The sequence below is a fragment of the Puma concolor genome, chromosome C2 (assembly GCF_028749965.1).
Source record: "Puma concolor isolate L17-30 chromosome C2, mPumCon1.1.hap2, whole genome shotgun sequence".
NCBI classification, from domain to species: Eukaryota; Metazoa; Chordata; class Mammalia; order Carnivora; family Felidae; genus Puma; species Puma concolor.
Genome location: NC_141675.1, coordinates 62,824,653 through 62,844,967, shown reverse-complemented (window position 1 = coordinate 62,844,967; position 20,315 = coordinate 62,824,653). Strand labels below are relative to the sequence as shown.

Below are 20,315 nucleotides of genomic sequence, written 5' to 3'. Positions count from 1 at the left end.
GCCAGCCTTGCAAATAAGAACCAAAGAATTACGAGTGAAATGGCATTTTTTTTTTCTAGCCTGCCGTTCACAGGAGCTCAAATAAATGAAATCATTTTTCTCTGCTTTTCACTCAGCAGTAAATCATTGGTAATCCAAGGTTAGTAGAAAAGCAACTATGGAACTCAAAGAAAATAAAAGAGAATCTCTTTTTCTTCCTTAGGATGGGTAAGGACTTTCTAAGAAAAATGTAAAAATCACAAAGCAAACATAGACTTCGTTCCATAAAAGTTAAAATTTTTATACAACATAAACCCATGAGAAAAACCAAATGATAAATCATTTACTAGGGAAAGTAGCACAAACTGTATCAAGGGATAATTTTTTTTATTATTAATAAGGCAGGCCAATAAATGCTCAATTAAAAATGGACAAAAACAATGAACAATTTGCAAAAGAACAACTATGAATGACAAAAAATTTTAGTCTCCGTGGTCAACTGAGATGTGAATTAAAAGAGCAATACATGTATCATTTTTTCCATTGTATTAATAAAATTTAAAAGCAAGACATAATAATAAGTGCTAATGTAGCTTACAGGAGTATAAATTGGTATATACTTCCGAAAAGCCTGTTAATATTCACTATTTTCTTTCAATAATCTACTCTAAGGGAATTAAAATGGATGAATATGCATATTTATGTAAAACTATGTTTATCTTAGTGGCACTGATGCAACAGAAAGTTAGAAACAACTTAAGTAATTCCCATGGAAATAGTTCACTTTTTGTAGATCCATGTAATGGAATATTATGCAACAATTAAATGTATCTTTAGGAAATAGTTTTAAAAACATAAGTGTTCATAATAAAGTGTCAAGTGAAAACCAGAAACTATTCACACAGTATGGCCACAATGTTGAAATAATCAAACTTTAAAACATATCCTTAGAGAAGAAAAAGAAAAAAAAAAGAGATTGCCTGAGAGTGACAGACACGGTTGGCTTTAGACACCTAGGTTCCAGTCTCAGGGGATTTTGGATACACGGTTTTGCATCCTTGAGTATCAGTTCCAGATCTGGAAAATAGAAGACTATTTATCACCGTGGCTTTCTTACAAGATTGCGAGTGTTCAAGTGAGAAGGTATAGATACATCTATGGAAGTTACTATTATTGTCGGTATTATTTCTGCAATTTCCCTTTAGCCGATTCTGAATGCTTTCAGAATGGGACTCTCTTCGAGTGGAAACCTGTGTTAGTTATTCAAAGAGTCATAGAAATAAATATACTCCAGTCCAAGAGTGTGCTTTTGTTTGGTCTCCAGGGATATTAGAACACTTAAAACTTGAATCAAAAAGGCTGATTTCCAGAAGCATTTCCCAAGTCATTTTTCTCAAGTCCAACAATAAGCTTGTCTTTCTGTCCTCACTCAGTTAATGATACATCTAAAGGATGCATGAAGCAAATTCTGGTAGCAGGCAACTCAGCTCCAAGAAGTTACAAGGGTTATTCATCTTTATGAGACCACTGATGTATATAGATAGCAGTTCTTACCTGATACTTACCTATTGTAAATGTGCCCAATTCCGCCCCCCCCCCCAATAGCAAAGATTTAACGGAGATAGGATAATTGAGGTAGTTTGTCATTTAGATGAAATGTTTTAGCAGCTGTTTGGATAGTTCTCGAGTAATGTACATGGAGGCATTAGTTTACTTTGGTTTATGCAAATATTCAATGCAGTGTGATAAACTGCATTTGCTGTTGAAAATTTTGTAATGCGAGATTACATTGAAATACTGTTGCACGTTTCAATTTGTAAAACTCAGCAGTTTTCTATTTCTCTTTATTGGTCACCACAACCCTTTGTATATTTAATTCGGATGATACTAGATTAACAGAGGCTTGAAAGCAAATTGCCTGGGTTTGCGTATACATTTAGTGCCTGCCTGTGGATAAATAGGACCATGAGTCTTTTTCCAGAATTTGCGTGACCTATATCAGTTGTTCCTTGGGTTTAATTGGAATTTTTTGCCATTGTAAGCAGAATTGCATTCAGGCTTTAAATTCAAACTCTTCTGTGCAGCAGCCGGGCACACATGTGTACTTTGTCTCCACAAGAATTGAAATCCAAACGCACTCGTTCAGATTATGCATTGGAAGAGTTTGTGGGTAACTCAAAGGTCATGAGGTCAGCTATGCCAGTGGGGGGGCCCAGATGGGTTTGTCTCTATCCTTTTTTAAGATTTGAGATCACTTTGATGGAACTGACAGTATGAGTGATTTAACCCTTTGAGGAAATAGGAGAAATGTTACTGACTTTTAATGGATAATTACTGGAGGAAATAGTTCTATTCATTTGGATGTCTTTTTGTTTCCTGCTGCCTAAATGGACAAGTCTATAGATTATACAATACTTGCAATTTATAGCACTTAGTTCTTGAGAAAAACAAAGTCTTCACAATGTGTGAGAAATCCCCTTAAGAATCTGTAAAGTAACTCTGCATTTGCAGTAGTTAAATGTTACAACTCTACAGAGATTTTTAAAATACATTTTTAGCTATGTCAAGAGTGCTAGTGAACTTTTGGCTCTTAGGTTGAAGTGCAAAATCTCCCTGAAGGATAAATTTAGATAGACTTTATCAAGGGTGTTTGGACCCTGAAGTATATTTCTCTGATGATATTTCTTTGGGGGCATTACTAAAATTGTTTCTTTTGATGTTGGATTTGGAGAAAAGTTTATAATCTGTTGTGTTCCATTTCTATGGCTTTCAAGGTGGTTTTTAGAATCAAAATAGTTTCCTACATTTGGTAGAAAATATAGATTTGGTTTAATATTTTAATAAAAATATACGGTAGGTTGGTTATCTCTTTAGTAAGTATTTATTAAGCACCTTTATGTAGGTGCTTTCTAAGAACAATGAGCTCTGAGTCTTTCCTTTAAAGACCAATTTCCTAGTTGGCATAACAGATTCATTCATATTAAACTAAGTAGCAGTGCATGACATTATTTGATCATCATATTTGGGGGTGGATTTTATAAGAACTCAGAGAAAGGGGGTACTTGTGTTAAATGGGATGGTAAGGGGACAAGCTGAAATGTGACCTGACAGGATGACTAAAAGGCAGACGGGCAGAGGAGTGCAGATAGGGTGACCCAGCAGGAAGAACTGCAGGGAAAATTTCTTTGAGTTCAAAAGACAGGGATAAGCCTATTCTGGCCTGGGTCCTCCTACTGAGAAGTGTTGAGAATCAGAGAGGAAAGGAGAATGGTTTTAAAATAAAAGGGATTTTATTCCAAGCCTACGAACTTTATTTTATTTTATTTTATTTTATTTTATTTTATTTTATTTTATTTTATTTTATTTTTAAATCTTTTTTTTTTAATTTATTTTTGAGAGGGAGAGAGAGAAGAAAAACAGTGGAGGGGCAGAGAGAGACCGAAACACAGTATCCAAAGCAGGCTCCAGGCTCTGAGCTGTCAGCACAGAGCCCGACGTGGGCCTAGAACTCGTGAATCACAAGATCATGACCTGAGCCAAAACTGGCCACCCAACTGACTGAGCCACCCAGGTGCCCCAGCAAGCCTAAGAACTTTAGACTTTACCTGTGGATACTGGGAATTCTTGGAGGCTATTACAGAGGAAAATGGATGTGCCGGGAAGATAAATTTAACAGCATTGTACAGACTTAGTATTGAGGGATACTGGCTGAAAAGAGGCTGGATGTCTGGAGACATTATAGAGGACTGTTAGAAAATTCAGGAAGGAAAACGTGGATTGAATGAATGAGGTGAGGGCAAAAATCTTGCAAGAAGAACGGACAGCATTAATGACTGAATAAATTGGAGGATGAAGGAGAGAAAATGTCCATGTTATTTTAGAAACTTGAACATGGATAATTAGGGGGAAAATTGTATTCTTTTTTTTTTTTTTTTTTTTTTTTAATTTTTTTTTTTTTCAACGTTTATTTATTTTTGGGACAGAGAGAGACAGAGCATGAACGGGGGAGGGGCAGAGAGAGAGGGAGACACAGAATCGGAAACAGGCTCCAGGCTCTGAGCCATCAGCCCAGAGCCTGATGCGGGGCTCGAACTCACGGACCGCAAGATCGTGACCTGGCTGAAGTCGGACGCTTAACCGACTGCGCCACCCAGGCGCCCCAGGGGGAAAATTGTATTCTTAATAGACATTGTGAAGGAGGCAGGAGACTCAGTGTGAGGGCAGACAATAATGTGCAAGATTTTGGATACAATGAACTTGAATGATAGTAAGATTGTGCGCTGTGGTCAATGTCTCAAGGAAGGAGGTTGGGTCCTAGAGTTTGGTTCTATGCTTGGTTTAAATGGCATGTTCTCATTATTTGACTCAGGAACCAAGCACTTCATTAGAAAGGTACTTTGGCATGTGCTAAAACTTTAAGAGGAATCAGTACTTCATAAATCTTTAAGAGAAGTCAGTACTTGATCAACAATTGTTAATGAGTGTTATAGTTAATAAACTTCCACATTGAATCAGAGAGGGAATTGGGGCTAGAACTCAAGTGTTCTACCCTCTAGCCCAATAAAATATCTTGGAAGATTTTAGTAATTTATAGAACTGCATGGTTGGTAACATCTTAAAGGTCATCTAGTCTAGTCATCAACCTGAAGCTGAAATTCCTCCAAATTATCCCTAATTTATGATTATCTAGGTTATGTTAGAAACCTTGTGATATGGGAACTTAAGGCAACTCATTTTACCTTTGGATGGCTCTGATCGACATTTGTCTCCATATCATTTTAACTCTTTTCTCCTTGAAGGTTTACAAATCAAGCAAATCAGGTATGACTTTCAGTCCGTAATCCTTGTGAGCAAGAAATGTGTGCTTTTTTTTTTTCCCTTAAGATAACTGAAATTCCCTTCAACTGGTGAACTGGTGGGAAATTCAAGCTCAGTCACTACTTTTTAACCCTCCAGCAAGTTGCATAAAGATCTTAAAGTCTGAAATGGTGCATTCATTTACTTCAGGTGTGGGGGCTGTGTTGCCTTGTGGAGTCCTGAGAGCCCCAGTGCAGAGTGTCCAGACTCCCCTTTACTCTACCCTGCTTTCTCCTCTGGAAAACTTGCTGAATTTGTTTAATGATTTTTGTTTTTACAAATGTCCAGAGGAATCACTAGCTTCAAGTAGCTTTATTTACTTATTTATTTTATTTTAAATGTATTTATTTAAATTCTAGTTAACATACAGTGTAGTATTGGTTTCAGGAGTAGAATCCAGTGATTCATCATTTCCATATAACACCCAGTGCTTCTCCCAACAAATGCCCTCCTTAATGCCCATCACCCATTCAGCCCATCCCCCTACGCACCCCCCCCCCCCCCACTCCAGCAACTCTCAGTTTGTTCTCTGTATTTAAGAGTCTCCCATGGTTTGCCTCCCTCTCTGTTTGTATCTGATTTTTCCTTCCCTTCCCTATGTTCATCTGTTGTGTTTCTTAAATTCCACATATGAGTGAAATCATATGGTATTTGTCTTTCTCTGCCTGACTTATTTTGCTTTGCATAATACAGTCTAGTTCAAGTAACTTTAATTCTCTGCTCTGTGTAAGTTGCTGAGGCAAAGAATACCAATGGCTTGGTGATGTGTTTGAAATGGGAAAGGAAAGATTGAGAAAGAACAAACATAAAATAATGTTTCAGTAAATAGTCCTGCCACACAAATTTAAGCCTTGTTGCCCATCGTAGTCCTTGGAGTCTTTGATGATTCTCCTACAATTTATCTGAGATACATTGCATGATACAACTTTCCAATACATTCCATAGTAAAGCTATCACCTCCTGATTTAGGATGGTTTGTGGGGTTGTAGGTACACATATGTTTACTACTTATCTCTTTTACTCAGACCAATAATTAAATTGCTGATTGTTCCCAGCTAAATAATGGTTAGAGCTGGCCCATGAGAGTATTGACAGTTGAAGATTAGCTCATTCGATTTATGGATTCACCACAGATAAACCAAATGCCCCATCTGTGAATAACAGAGATTTTAATGAAGGTGTATTTTAACAATGGCCTTCCTTATTTTGTCTTCAAAGAACAATGGAATTACAAGGTGGCTACTGATTTGTGGGATTTTAACTCTTCTACATGAATATGAATTTACAAAGGTATCATTTTTTCACAGATAATGAGTGTGTATATGGCAGCTACCCTGAAATTCCTTTGGAAGAAATGCCAGATGCAGATGGAGTAGCCAGCACTCCCTCCCTCAATATTCAAGAGCCATGCTCTCCAGCCACATCCAGCGAAGCGTTCACTCCAAAGGAGGGCTCTCCGTACAAAGCCCCCATCTACATCCCTGATGATATCCCCATTCCTGCTGAATTTGAACTTCGAGAGTCAAATATGCCTGGAGCTGGACTAGGAATATGGACCAAAAGGAAGATTGAAGCAGGTGAAAAGTTTGGGCCTTATGTGGGAGAGCAGCGGTCAAACCTGAAAGACCCCAGCTACGGATGGGAGGTAAGAATATATTTTGAGTTTACACATTTAAGTATTTTCAGATATGTGAAGAAAAGATTAATTTTTAAAGTGACCATAAAGTAAGCAAATTCCAATTGTTGTACAATGTCTTCAAATAGATATTTAAGAATGAACCTCCCTCATAAGCTCACTTCTTGATAGAAACAAACTGTTGCACTAAGGTATAGCATGATAGAAAGGAACTCAACTAATGGATGGTAAAGAATAGTATCAACCTAAAAACATACCAAAGGGAACAAATACAGTTTTTATAGTTAACATTTAGAAGCATTGTATGTGGCCATTCATATAGTATGTGGCATAAGCAAACAACTGTCATCATATGACGAATTTATTGTATTTTATCTTTCCTTTGAGGGCGAGGCTTGGAAGATTGGAGGAAACATTTGTTTTCTCCATTTTGTGGCTGAGTTAGTTTGGTTTTACTTTGATTCTACATGGTCATTTTGCTTTGTGTTCTAATATGTTTTGTCACTCTTGTGATAACCCTCCATTTTCTACCTGCTTCCAGAATGTGAGCACTGTGCTGAATTCTGTGATGGTTTTTTATATTCAAATTTACCTAATGAATACTTCATGCATAAAAATGACAGCAAAAATCAATATGGAAATCAGTTGCCAGTCTTAGCCATGATTTTTACAAAACCATCTTGGTAATATCTAGGAATGAGAAGTTACAGTCTGATTACTAAGTAAATTTTATTTCAATAAGAACAGGTAACTATGTTACTCTGAGCTTATAATTTTTATATAGATTCTGGGGCTATATATACTTCCTATTTATTTTTATAACTTGAAAACTTTTGTGGTTAAATAATAACATCATAATTTCTGGAAAAACTGGTCTGTATTTGCAAAATGTGTAGGCAATTTCTATATTAGTAAGAAAGTGTTTTTTTGGAGATGTAATTGACCTTTAGTTTCATTCATAGTATTTCAGGTAGACAGAAATCAGATAAGCTAGATTTATTTTGTATTTTCTCTTAATATTTATGATCATTAATAGAATATATGGTCAACATTTTAAATAGAAATAAATATGTAGTGCCTTCAGGACTTAATTTCAAATTTTTGTTCCTTTGGTTTATATGTATCCTCTTATGAAATCTGCTCAAAATGCCTTAATCAAAACAATTCTTGTCCAAATTCTAAAATCCCAAAAGTTAAGATCTGGATTTGACATGATTACAAGTGAGAAATCCTTCCTTAGTTTTGTTCTTAGCCACGGCTCGGGGAAAGTTGTGGTTTGGCTACATTGCTTTTAGACACATATATTGATAAGAGGTTTTTAAAAAATCACTGTAGCATTAACTGATATGTGAGTTGAATTCGTTTTAAACTAAATGCGTAGAACTTTACGTCATTTTTGTTCTCCTTAAAATAAAGGCTATAAACATTCTAATAATAAGTAACTCATTAAACTTTTATTACAAAATCTCCAGAGCTAAACAACAAGTTCTGCACTGCTCGAGATTATCCAGAAGGCTTGGAATAAACCAAGGCTTAATAACAAAATAATTTTGCAGTTACAGGGTTGATAAATGTAGGACTGTGTCTCTTTAAACAGGGTATCTATGTATTGGGGGATGAGTCTGGGGAAAATTCTTCATTTAGAGGAAATTTAAAAATAATTATTTTTCTCCTTGGAGTAGAATGTCTTCAGTATATACACAGGAAAATACTTTGAGAAATGTAAAATGATTCTTTTCATTATGTCAAAACTGAGTTGTTTTATTGCTTGGAAGTCAAGTTAACCTCTATAAATAGTTCATGACTCTTTGGCTAAAGATCGCCCATTCCCTCTCTCTCATTCGAGAATTCAACTGATGGTCAATTCGGTAGTTTTCTTCACCATTTTAATGGTTGCTCTCACTTTGGAGAGTGTGGATTACCTGCTCTGGATGTGTTATGAACAAAACCAGAGAAAGGGCTTTTTTGGTGATTTTGGCAATCTTGTTATCCATGGAGGAGCACTTGAGCTCTTGACTCCAGGTTGTTTTTTTTTTTTTCCTCCTTCTAATCTTACCCTAGTTAATACAAAACCCAGTCATGATCAACAAAGGCACTTTCACAAAGGCATCTTGCCCTACTCCTGCGTGCTTATTTTTAATCATTCTCCTGTCATATTTGTCCTGAACTGTAGCTGATTTCTGTACTGTTTGGTTAGAGAGATAATTGTGATCAACTAGTGTGACCTCGTGTTTTGATACTCCTTCATTTTTAAAAATGATCAATTTAAGGAGAAAAAAAACCTCTTAGGGCAAGGAAAATGCACACGAAGAGAGGAAATCCATATTCAGGAAAACAATTATTGAGTGCAAAGCATTCATCAGATACAGAAACTCAGCCTATCGTAACTGAACAAATCATTGTTATCTCCAGTACTATCCTCGCTCTTTGCTACTTACAAACCTCCCCTCCTTGTGCATTTCCTGTATAATAAATTGTATTACTGTCTGTCCAGTTGCTGAAGCCAAAAAATGGGTTATCTTTGACTCTACTGCCTTCCATACCAACCCTGTATGATTTGTAGTTCCCATGTTCTATCAGGCCTCCATTCTTTGCTCACACTGGTCTTCCCACATGAGAACCATATTTTCCTTCCCATCCTTATCAGGTATCTATTCATTCTTCAAGTCCATTTCTTCCATGATATTATCCTTGACCTTTCTAGTCACAATTTAGTACTGCTTGAATTTTGCCTCACCATAGCACCAGGTAAATTCATGAATTAAGGAACTTAAAGCATTGTACAACATCCAAATTATTTGCCTAATTTCCCTAATAGAGCAAAGTATCCATAGCTGTATCCTCTAAGTATAATGTCTTGATTGTGTTTTATCTGTGGTGTCTGTGGTGCTATCTAATGCCAAGTACCTTACCTGAAATAACTAGATTGGATTAGTTCCTTCAGGCTGCTATAACAAAATACTACTGACTGGGTGGCTTAAATAACAGAAATTTATTTCCTCATAATTCTGGAGGCTAGAAGTCCAAGATCAAGGTTCCAGGTGATTTGGCTTCTGATGGGGACTCTCTTGCTGGCTTGCAGTTGGCCACCTTCTTGCTATGTCTTCACATGGCCACTTCTAGGTGCATGTGTGTGCTTATGCTCACACACACACACCCACACACACACAAACACAGACACACACATACACACAGCTTTAGGGGAGGAGAAAAGTGCCCTGGTGTTTCTTCTTATAAGGACACTGATCCTACTGGATCAGGCCCCACCCTTATGACCTCATTTAACCTTAATTACCACCTAAAGTCCTTAGATATCTCCAAATATAATCACGTCGGGAGTTAGGGCTTCAACATATGGATTTGGGGAGGATTCAAACATTCAGTCCATAACACAGACATTTAATAATTGGAAAAATAATGAGTGCAAGAATGAAAGAGCAAATGAAAGAATGATGAAGGGATATAGGATTATGTGACTCATAAGAAGAGATAAGGAGTGGGGGGTGAGGTAGGTCCATGGAAACAGCTAGAATCTGGATTTTAGACATGAAGAATCAAGTCTTAACTCTGCCACTATTGTGCAATTCTAGGGAAACTACTTAAATTAATTGGTTCTTGTATTTTTATTTGAGCAATGAGCCAATAATAACTGCCTCACACCATTACTTGTTATATAATTAAAATTAAATGAAGAAATATGGTAGTCTTCACAAAGAAAGTTTTTATAAGAGAAAGCTCAAAGATAATGTTGCAAGTAGTGACCGCCTTTCTGAACTCTATTTAAATAGTTTTTAAAAAGTTAAATACATTTCCCGAAAAAAGGCACTTTTGGAAAATCATTTGAATTTGTATTTTAGAGAAATAGGGCATTTTTGAAAGTGTGGCTTATAGACCAAAATACATAGGTAAAATAAGCCATAGACATCAAAAACATTATTTGTATGATTTCTCTCAAACCAGTGCTTATTTAATAAAGGAAACTCTAAATTAAAAAAAATTTAATGTTTATTTATTTTTGAGAGAGTGAGAGAGTGTGAGTGGGGAAAGGACAGAGAGAGAGAGGGGGACACAGAATCCGAAGCAGGTTCCAGTCTCCAAGCTGTCAGCACAGAGCCTGACACGGGGCTCGAAATCACCAACCATGAGATCATGACCTGACAGAGTCTGACATGGGGCTCGAACTCATGAACCATGAGATCATGACCTGAGCTGAAGTCAGATGCTCAACCAATTGGGGTGCCACTCAGGCACCCCAATAAAGAGAAACTTTAAAAATAATGTTAGAGTCTGCCAGTGATTGCCATCTTGCAATGCATAGGACTCGTCTCTAACAAAAAAATTTTGAAGACTGGGGAGCAGTCGATTATATCTAGGACCTAAAAGTAATTAGTGATAGGACACTTTCTCTTAGGTTAAGAACTTTAGAGTTGCTGACTGAGTGAATACTAATAAAAAAATTCTATTGGTTCAAGATGAGTGTTTTCTCTTACGTTTTCTTCTAAAGATGATCATTATGTGATAACATGGAAGTTGCATGGCAGAGGGGAGGGCAACAAGATTTTGGATTGAGACTTTCCAGACTTACGTCCTCTTTGAGGCTCTGTGTGCTAGCTGCGTGATTTGGGAAAAGTGACTTAATTTGGTGCCCCTCAATTTACATATATGTGACATGGTGATAATAATTGTACCTATCCAATCAGGGTTGCCGTGAGAATAAAATGTGACATTGGATGTTAAAAGCCTACCAAAGAGCCTCTCACCTGGTAGAAGAGAGGTAAACAGCAACAGCAAAAGCTTGGCTAAAATACAGATCTGGCACAGGGTCATTAGATAGGGCAAAGGCCAACTATATTTCATTTATTAAGATTTCTAAATTTTCGCTCTGACTCTAACTTCTTGTTTCCTTGAAGTTCAGTTATCTCTGGGAGGGTCTGATTACGTGACTCTGGGTTTATTTAAAAAAGGATGCCCTGGTTGTTTTCTATTTAACAACTAAAACAAGGATTTGGGAGAGATTCATAACTTTCTTTTTAAAACAAAGAGTAATTTGGGTGGCAAATTTTTTAATAGTCTGAGATAGGTCATTGGAAAAACAGTGTGAAATGTTGTTTCCTTGTAATACTGTCATTTAGCACATTTTCTGTTTATCTTTGTTATCATTGGCCATCATAAAATTCTGCACGTAGATGTAAGTCAGCTAATGATGCGTCTATTAGGTGCAAAACCCTCTATTGTATCCCTCTCACCTGTAATTGATCCAGATTACTTTGATCAGTTAAAATAGCGGTATGAGTTCAACTTTTGTTTTTCTCCTTTCAAGCATACACATATTCAGACAGAGAAAAATGGTGCCATGAGTGGTCAGTAAATTTCTCCTATGTTTTGTTAAGTAGATGGGAAGGAATAGTGGAAAGAGATTTTACTGGCGTCAGAAACTCATTAAATAATTTTGATGCAGTGCTTTGACAATACATTATGTTCTGGTAATGTAATCCTGAAATGCGATATTACAATGAATGTGTGCCTCCCTATATCATTTAAGAAGGAATTGTTCTCACATTTGTAAGTTTGTTTTTGAGTTCTGCAGTGATGCCTTATGTATTGGAACATGCAATCTATATGTTAACTGAAATATGAGTATCCATTAAAACAACAACATCAGACTTTCAAGATATCTAACAACAGAGTTCAGAGTCAGGAGGGTGACATTCAAATAATGTATGTTTGGCAATAAAGAAAAATGGGGTAGTTTGAGATTTTAGGGATAGGCACCAAATATCTTTGAATGGCAATATTTCTCCCTTATTTCCCTCTAGGTTTGCTTGGGCCAAAAATGAATTTTACAGTGATTTGTAAAATGGAATCAATGGTTTGGCATTGATTTCAGAGAACATGTTTATTCATTAATGGAAAAGCAAGTACACTTGACAAGTTGCATATTCTTAAAGCCAGATAACTAAAAGTAAAGAACTTTGTCTTAATAATTTTGAAATAAATTGATTCCAGTAGAGGGGAGGAAAGACTATCAATTATCCAAAAGGATGTCTTTCATGGGTAGTTAAGAAAGAAAAATGTAATCTCATAATAAATGTATATTACCATAAAACCTACATTACAAAGTATTAATTGAGTTTTGGCAATGTTGTTTAAAGGATAGCAAACATTCAATTTTACTTTGTGAAAAATTAATGAAAAGTAAGGTTTAGCTAACAGAACCTGAACATGATTGTCACGGGAGCCCAAGAAGATGTGATAGATTCTCTGAGAAGAAAATGAAGTCAAGAAAAGAGGATACAATCTATTTTATTCATCTTGTGCTTCCAGCAAACATAAATAGTAGGAATTAAATCTCTGGCTGTTGAAAGAAAATAGAAGTTTACTCTCCTGAAGCACCATGGTAAAGCCTCTAGTTGTACCCCGGGCTCACCTATCTGTGAAGAGGTTAGAAATCCCCTTATCTCGCCGCCCCCCCCCCCCCCCATATGCTCTGCGGACACTTGGGGCTTGTTCTTGTGCTTTCTTCCATGAAAGGTACTGATGGAGTTCAACGTGTCGACTAATCTTATTGCTGTTTTGACAACTTCTGGTGCTTCTGAAGTATAGTCAGTGATGTGGGCAAGTCTGATATCAAAGATTTTTTAAAGTTCCACAAATATCAGTGCACTTATGATGAGCACTGGGCAACATATGGAATTGTTGGCTCACGATAGTGTACCCTTGAAACTAATATAGCATTGTAAAATAATACATAAAGAAATAAAAATAATAGATATAATTATACACCAGACAAGCAGCAAAAAGACAAAATATAACTATATTAAAATTAGTCATAAAGTTAAAAAAGGGTGTGTGCTGTATTCTTCAAAATTTTCAATGTCATAAAAGGGAAAGAAAGACTGTGAAAATGTTCCAAATTAAAGGAGAAAAAAGAAACAGAACAGCCTAATGCAAGATCTCATCTTGGATTGGATTCTGTCAATTGGCAAAATGGAATTTGGAGGACAGGTTAAATAAAAGTTTGCCACTGTCAGAAAAAAAAAACAAAACAAGAAACACAATGTGTTGTGCACCTAAAACATACAAATATTAGATGTTAATTATATCTTAATAAAAATTAAAAATAGAGTAATATTGAAAAAAATACACACTTTTCAAAACTCATGAATGTGTTTCACATTAACATAGTGGAAAACTGTATGATCATCTCAATAGATAAAATCCTAATGTATTTTTATCACAACACCTCTGAGCAAACTAGAAATAAAAGGTACTACATTGAATTGATGGATGTATAAAAATGCTATAACTGACATTACACTAATGAAATAATGTTGGACATTTTCCCTCAACGACATAAAATTCAGGATTTCCCTGTCAGTACTCCATTCAAAATTATACTAGATGCCCAAGTCAGTGCAAGATGGAAAGAAGAAAGATATGAAAAGACTAAAAATTTGAAAGGGTAAAGTAAAAATGTCTCTATTTGTAGATGATATGATTATTTAGAAATCTATAAATATTAAGAATAAGTGAACATTAAGAAGTAAGCCAGATAAAAGATCAATATACACTTGAGAAAACAATTTGTGTAAATTTAAAATTCCATTTATGTCAATCAAGATGTGTAATCAGGAAAATCAAATATGTAAAAATAAATATAATGCATACTTTTAAGATACCTGCATTGAAAAATTCAAAACATAGCAGAAAATATAAAGAAGACCTATCTAAATAGAAAGATCTAGTCATTGATTAGAAAACTCTGTGCTGTTAAGGTAACAATTCTTCCCAAAGTAACATATTGACTCAGCACAATTCTCATCAAATCCTAGTATTTTATTGTGGAACTTTACAAGTTGATTGTAAACTTTATAGAAATGCCAAAGACCTAGAATAGGGAAAGAAAAAAGTTCCCCAAGATTCAAGATTCTTTTTGTTTTACCCTGTCTGCCTTGGTGATCAACTAGAATTTGCATGTGAGTCACTTATTTTTCAAAAGAATATTGGGTGATTTTCTTCCAATTAGGAGGTGTATCCCACAAACTGTATCAAAATGCGTTTCTTTTTTTATTCACCCCCATATTTGCATGATTATTGCTTCCCTTCAAGAGGGAAATCAATAGTAAAACTCATGGGTTCAAAGCATGAAATGTTCAGTACAGTTCCTCTTTTAATAGAATTGACAACTGATTCTAGGATTTGATCAATCCAGTGGCAGAAGTTCTTTATAATAATTTGTTATTTTAAAATACTTATTTTGTAGCAACGTGGATGGAACTGGAGAGTGTGATGCTAAGTGAAATAAGCCATACAGAGAAAGACAGATACCATCTGTTTTCACTCTTAGGTGGATCCTAAGAAACTTAACAGAAACCCATGGGGGAAGCGAAGGAAAAAAAAAAAAAAAGAGGTTAGAGTGGGAGAGAGCCAAAGCATAAGAGACTGTTAAAAACTGAGAACAAACTGAGGGTTGATGGGGGGTGGGAGGGAGGGGAGGGTGGGTGATGGGTATTGAGGAGGGCACCTTTTGGGATGAGCACTGGGTGTTGTATGGAAACCAATTTGACAATAAATTTCATATATTAAAATAAATAAATAAATAAATAAATAAATAAATAAATAAATAAATAAAATACTTATTTAGGACCACTGCATCAGGATATTCCATTCTCTAAGCTTTTTTCCTTGAGGGTAAGTTCAGAAGCAAGTAATAGGAAGTAACAGATAGAAATTATCTTCAAAGGGTATAAGAATTGATGAAGCTTCTTTGCTCCCTACTTTGCTATGTAATAGTATGGAGAGAATTTCTTCCAATAATTATAAGTAGGTAGTATGGAAAAATGGGGACACTGAATTTATACAGCAGTTCATTTAAGCAATAAATAAAGATATTAGTGTAGCATCTTGGGTTCTCAAAGTTTATTTACATTGGTAGAATCATACAATAATTTTTTTATTATTTTTTTAATGTTTATTTTTGAGAGAGAGAGAGACACAGAGCGCAAGTGGGAGAAGGGGCAGAGAGAGAGAGGGAGACACAGAACCCAAAGCAGGCTCCAGGCTCTGAGCTGTCAGCACGAACCGTGAGATCATGACCTGAGCCAAAGTTGGATGCTTAACCAAAGAGCCACCCAGGCACCTGAATCATACAATAATTCGATGAAGCACTTCTCTTTATCTATAACCCTGTCCAGAGATTTAAAAAAATGAATTCATATTTCAGCTGTAGGAAAATACAGTAAATAAATGCCATCCTCATTTTTCATCTGGTACATCTTTTGGCCTTTCATAATGTACCTGAAGCTGAAGATAGGTCAAATATTGTGCTCTTTTTAAGAATATTTTATTTTTTAAAAACACTTTAGGGGCGCCTGGGTGGCGCAGTCGGTTAAGCGTCCGACTTCAGCCAGGTCACGATCTCGCGGTCCGGGAGTTCGAGCCCCGCGTCAGGCTCTGGGCTGACGGCTCAGAGCCTGGAGCCTGTTTCCGATTCTGTGTCTCCCTCTCTCTCTGCCCCTCCCCTGTTCATGCTCTGTCTCTCTCTATCCCAAAAATAAATAAACGTTGAAAAAAAAAAAAACACTTTAAAAATTTTATTTATTTATTTTTGAGAGCGAGAGCGAAAGAAAGAACAAGTGGAGAGGGGCAGAGAGAAAGGGAATCCCAAGCAGCCTCCGCGCCATCAGCGTGGAGACCGATGTGGGGTTTGATCCCAACTGTTAGATCATGACCTGAGCCAAAATCAGGAGTCAGACACGTAACTGACTGAGCCACCCAAGTGCCCCAAGAGTACTTTCCACATGATAATTAGGATGATCACCAAGCCAAAAAATCACCAACAGGAATACATTGTCAGCTATCATTATTACAAAGAATAATATAAAGAGATTTTGTGTGTGGAGCACATAGATACTAGCAGCTACCTGTTAGTTAGTCATTTCTTTCAAATCAATATTTGATATAACAAAATTTTAGTACAGCACAAGAAATCTTACAGTGCCTTTATTATAAAGGGACTTCTTGTATTGGTAGGAGATGAACAAACATTACGCAGAAATAGCTTGCCTCACTGAGAAACTCCACACAATGGTGTGAGCTGCGTCCATACGACCAAAGGAGAAAATCTCAGAGGTATCAGGAGATTTCATTTGTAATGTTCTGAAAGTCTTAAAACCTTTCTCCCTGTGTATCTCTGGCATTCACTCTCTGACTTTCAGTATCTCACATATCCAGCAGGTGCTGGTCTCAAAGACTATCTCCTCTCAGACACTCTCCTCATAACCCAGGCCTCTGCCTGTCTATCTTTATATGTACGTGTATGTATTAAATACATTAAAATATACATTAACTTACATTATATTACATTATATTAAATAATACAGTACATTAAATAATGCATGTTATTAAATATATTTATTTATTATATACCTTGTATATTTGTACATAATACATTATATAATATATATTTAATCATTATATATCTTTCATATTATATATAAAATTATGTAGTATATTGTTATAATAAATTATTATATATAATATATATCATATGTGAAATATATTTATTATATATAATATAAAATATACAAAAATATAAATTTAAAATCGTATAGATGAACTTATCCAGTATGGCCTTTTACATTCTAATGTTTTCCATTCTAGTTTAGGTTACCTAGGATAACCTAATAAACAATGATCTGGCTAATAAACAATGACCAAGGGGCACCTGGGTGGCTCAGTTGCTTAAGCCTCTGACTTCAGCTCAGGTCATGATCTCGCAGTTCATGAGTTTGAGCCCCGCATCGGGCTCTGTGCTGGCAGCTCAGAGCCTGGAGCCTGCTTCGGATTCTGTGTCTCCCTCTCGCTCTGCCACTCCCGTGCTCACACACTGTCTCTCTCAAAAATAAATAAACATTAAAAAATAAATTTAAAAAAAAATGACCAAGCCATTGATCCAGGAAGGAAGGATGGGCAGAGGATGATTACAGATAACTCTGCTCTGAAATTTCCTCCCTTATTCCTGCCACACCTGCACCTAGAGTTTTCCTTAATCGTAGGAAATACGCATGTATTTTCTGTGGCTGCGGCTTCTATTTTCTGTGACGACTGGCCAGTCAGCTCAAGTCACAGGTCCATTGGAAATCCTTTGTGCCTCCTACCCACTGGCTGACAGTGGTGTTTACCTCGGACCCTACAGCTGACCTCCGAGGCTTCCCAGGTGTGCATGGCCTGGAACAGAAACCTCAGTTTGTTGGCAGCCACAGGTGTGGATAATTTGTTTTTTCTTTTCTCATTTGTTTAGATTCTTGTGGTAGGAATTCAGCAGGTGTGTAATGCTAGCATAGAATCTCTACTTGGCACAGAGGCCAGCTACCCTCAAAAAAAAAGATGTTCTTATTGGTCTTGCAACCCTGCCAGTTTGGATCCCCGTTTTCCTGGAAACCTCACGCAAGGGCAAGACTCTGCCTAACCGGTGAGTTAGGATAAGCTCATCTCAGAAGATGAGCGTGAAGAATCTCCGTTTGGGAACCTTATCAATGGGCAGGAGCAGGTTACCTAGTGCTGCCCTTTGTGGGTTTTGTTTTTCCTTCTTTTTTCCTTTGTAACTTGAGCGGCCCCCGTTGTAGTTACAGGGATGTGGGAAATCCTGGACTTGGTTTCTAAGGAGATATAAGCCAGGCTAGGATGCTCTTGTTGACAGGTAAATTTCTGCTCATTTGATGGAGACTAAACAGTAGAAGCACAGACAGAGATTAGTCCACTGTGCAGGGTCCTTCCATCTTCCTGCTGTCTCCTCAGGAAGTCACTAATCCCAGGACCCAATTATTTCAGTAGAGGGCCAGGTGAACTTGGAGGTCATCCCTGACCATGTCTAACTTTAACCGGGGGACAGAGGGAGGGAGCTATGGTAACACTGGGGGAACCAGTTGGCTAAGCCAAGAGCCACTGTCATCAGTCTGTCAGCAGTGTGGTACTGGGGCCAGAGAACCTTCTCTCTTGGCCCTCCTTAACCTTGCAAAAACACTTGTACAATGGCTTCTCCTGGCTAGGTCGTGATATCTAAAGAAATAGACACACACGCAACCTTCTATTCCTCAGTTTTCCTTTATTATGGATTGTTCTCCAGTTTTTGTTTTTAGAATCAAAGTTGGAGTTTATTTGATGTTGTTTTTACTTGCATACCCATAATATAAGACAGGGGCTAAGGGGGCAGGGAGGTCACAGTGATTTGCCCTATGGGCCCTATACCTCTCCGAACGTAGGCATTGGTCATCTATTCCCTTCAGGTAATACAAATGCACCACAATGAAATGATGACATATGTCAGAGGAACATTTGTCTCAGAGGGCAGCAGATGGGATCTGTAAATCATACTTGGAGAAAAGGGTGTCACATGTGAGTATCAGATAGCCAGTAGACTAGTCTTTCATTCTGCCTGTTAACCTTCTACAAATGCAGATATTTATGTTAATATACGTCTGATATAACAGCACTGGCTGAAGAGCACTGATAGTAATAATCCAGAGAAGTAAACATTAAACATCGCATGGACCATTAAAATCAATTTCACAGCCGCTATATTTTTGTAGTGGCATTTCATGTATTCATCTTTAGCTATTGCTGATGTATTGGTTTAATCGTGGCATCTCTTGAGAATCTAGTTTTTCTGAAATAATATGTAAGTGAGATAAAACCTTTACACTGAGCTCCACAATCGAGGATGGTCAATCATATGCCCAGCATTTGAGTAGAACTTACTTTATATCCAAGTCATTGCCCCCCTCAAGAGATGAGGAGGGATTAAAAATAGCTCTGTTGCCCAATGGATGATACTCGAAAAGAAAAAGAATTATCATTGTGTTTAATAAGAGAACTGACAAGCAACCATAATTCTTTCCATTAAGTAAATATGTTAGAAAAATTTATTATGAAATGACACATTATGCGAGCCAGGAATCAAAGATGACATCCTTGCATTAAATACGGTAGATGCCATTAAGGAAAACAGTCAATATGTCACCAAGCCATGGCCTGTAAAAATTAAATTGATTTGGTAAATGTAAGTAAGATAGATCTGTTTGCTTTCATCATCAATTTTGAGTGGGTGAACAGGTGATGTCACCAACCTGGGAGCGATAAAGATGCAGGACCATCTGGAAAGGCAGGTGATGAATGGGCAACTGCTTTTGGATAGTGACAGTGCTGTGGTACTTTGTCACTTGGGATGCAGTACTTAATAACTTTTCAATACCATCATAATAAATTTCACTGCCTTATTAATATAGAAATGGTGAGTTATTACTATGATGGGGAATGTAAATAATGGGAGACGCAGCCGTCAAAAGCTGATTGTTTGGGCATGTTTCTTTAAGCAACACGGTTGACTCGTGATAATCAACCTATGTCTATACCAGTAGAGTTTATTGCACTTGTCAAAGGAAAAAGTAGTATTATTCAAAATTATATGAAGTCGCAATAAACAAGTTTAATATATTATCAGACTTTTCCTGTAAGTTTCCAAACATGAGGCAGTAAATCATTTTTAATAATGTCTTTTCATGTAAAATAATGTCCTTATGCAGTAATAATGTCCTCTCTTAACTATTAACAAAACAGTCGACTTCTTTGTATGTGTTTTAAGGGGTATTTTTATTTGTACTTTTCAATCATTTTCTTCTGCAAATAAAGAGCTACGGCAGGAACCTTAGGACGTTTCATTAACAAGCTCGAAAGTTGCTGAGTACAGGCCATGTCACGCATTTCCATTTTAATTGAACAGATGTACTTAAGAGTAAACCACAGCAAACGAAATACAGACGAAATTATAAACACGTGTCACTGG

At 36.6% G+C, this 20,315-nt stretch overlaps 1 protein-coding gene across 7 annotated transcripts in view; it reads left to right on the top strand.

Moving 5' to 3' along the window:
- MECOM (MDS1 and EVI1 complex locus) overlaps positions 1–20,315 on the top strand; it is a 566,599-nt gene that overhangs the window by 271,879 nt on the left and 274,405 nt on the right. For all 7 annotated transcript variants that reach the window (XM_086674675.1, XM_086674679.1, XM_086674676.1 and 4 more), the window contains one exon: positions 6,144–6,481. In XM_086674675.1, the coding sequence (XP_086530801.1) occupies positions 6,144–6,481 (338 nt within the window). The remainder of the gene's footprint in view (positions 1–6,143; positions 6,482–20,315) is intronic.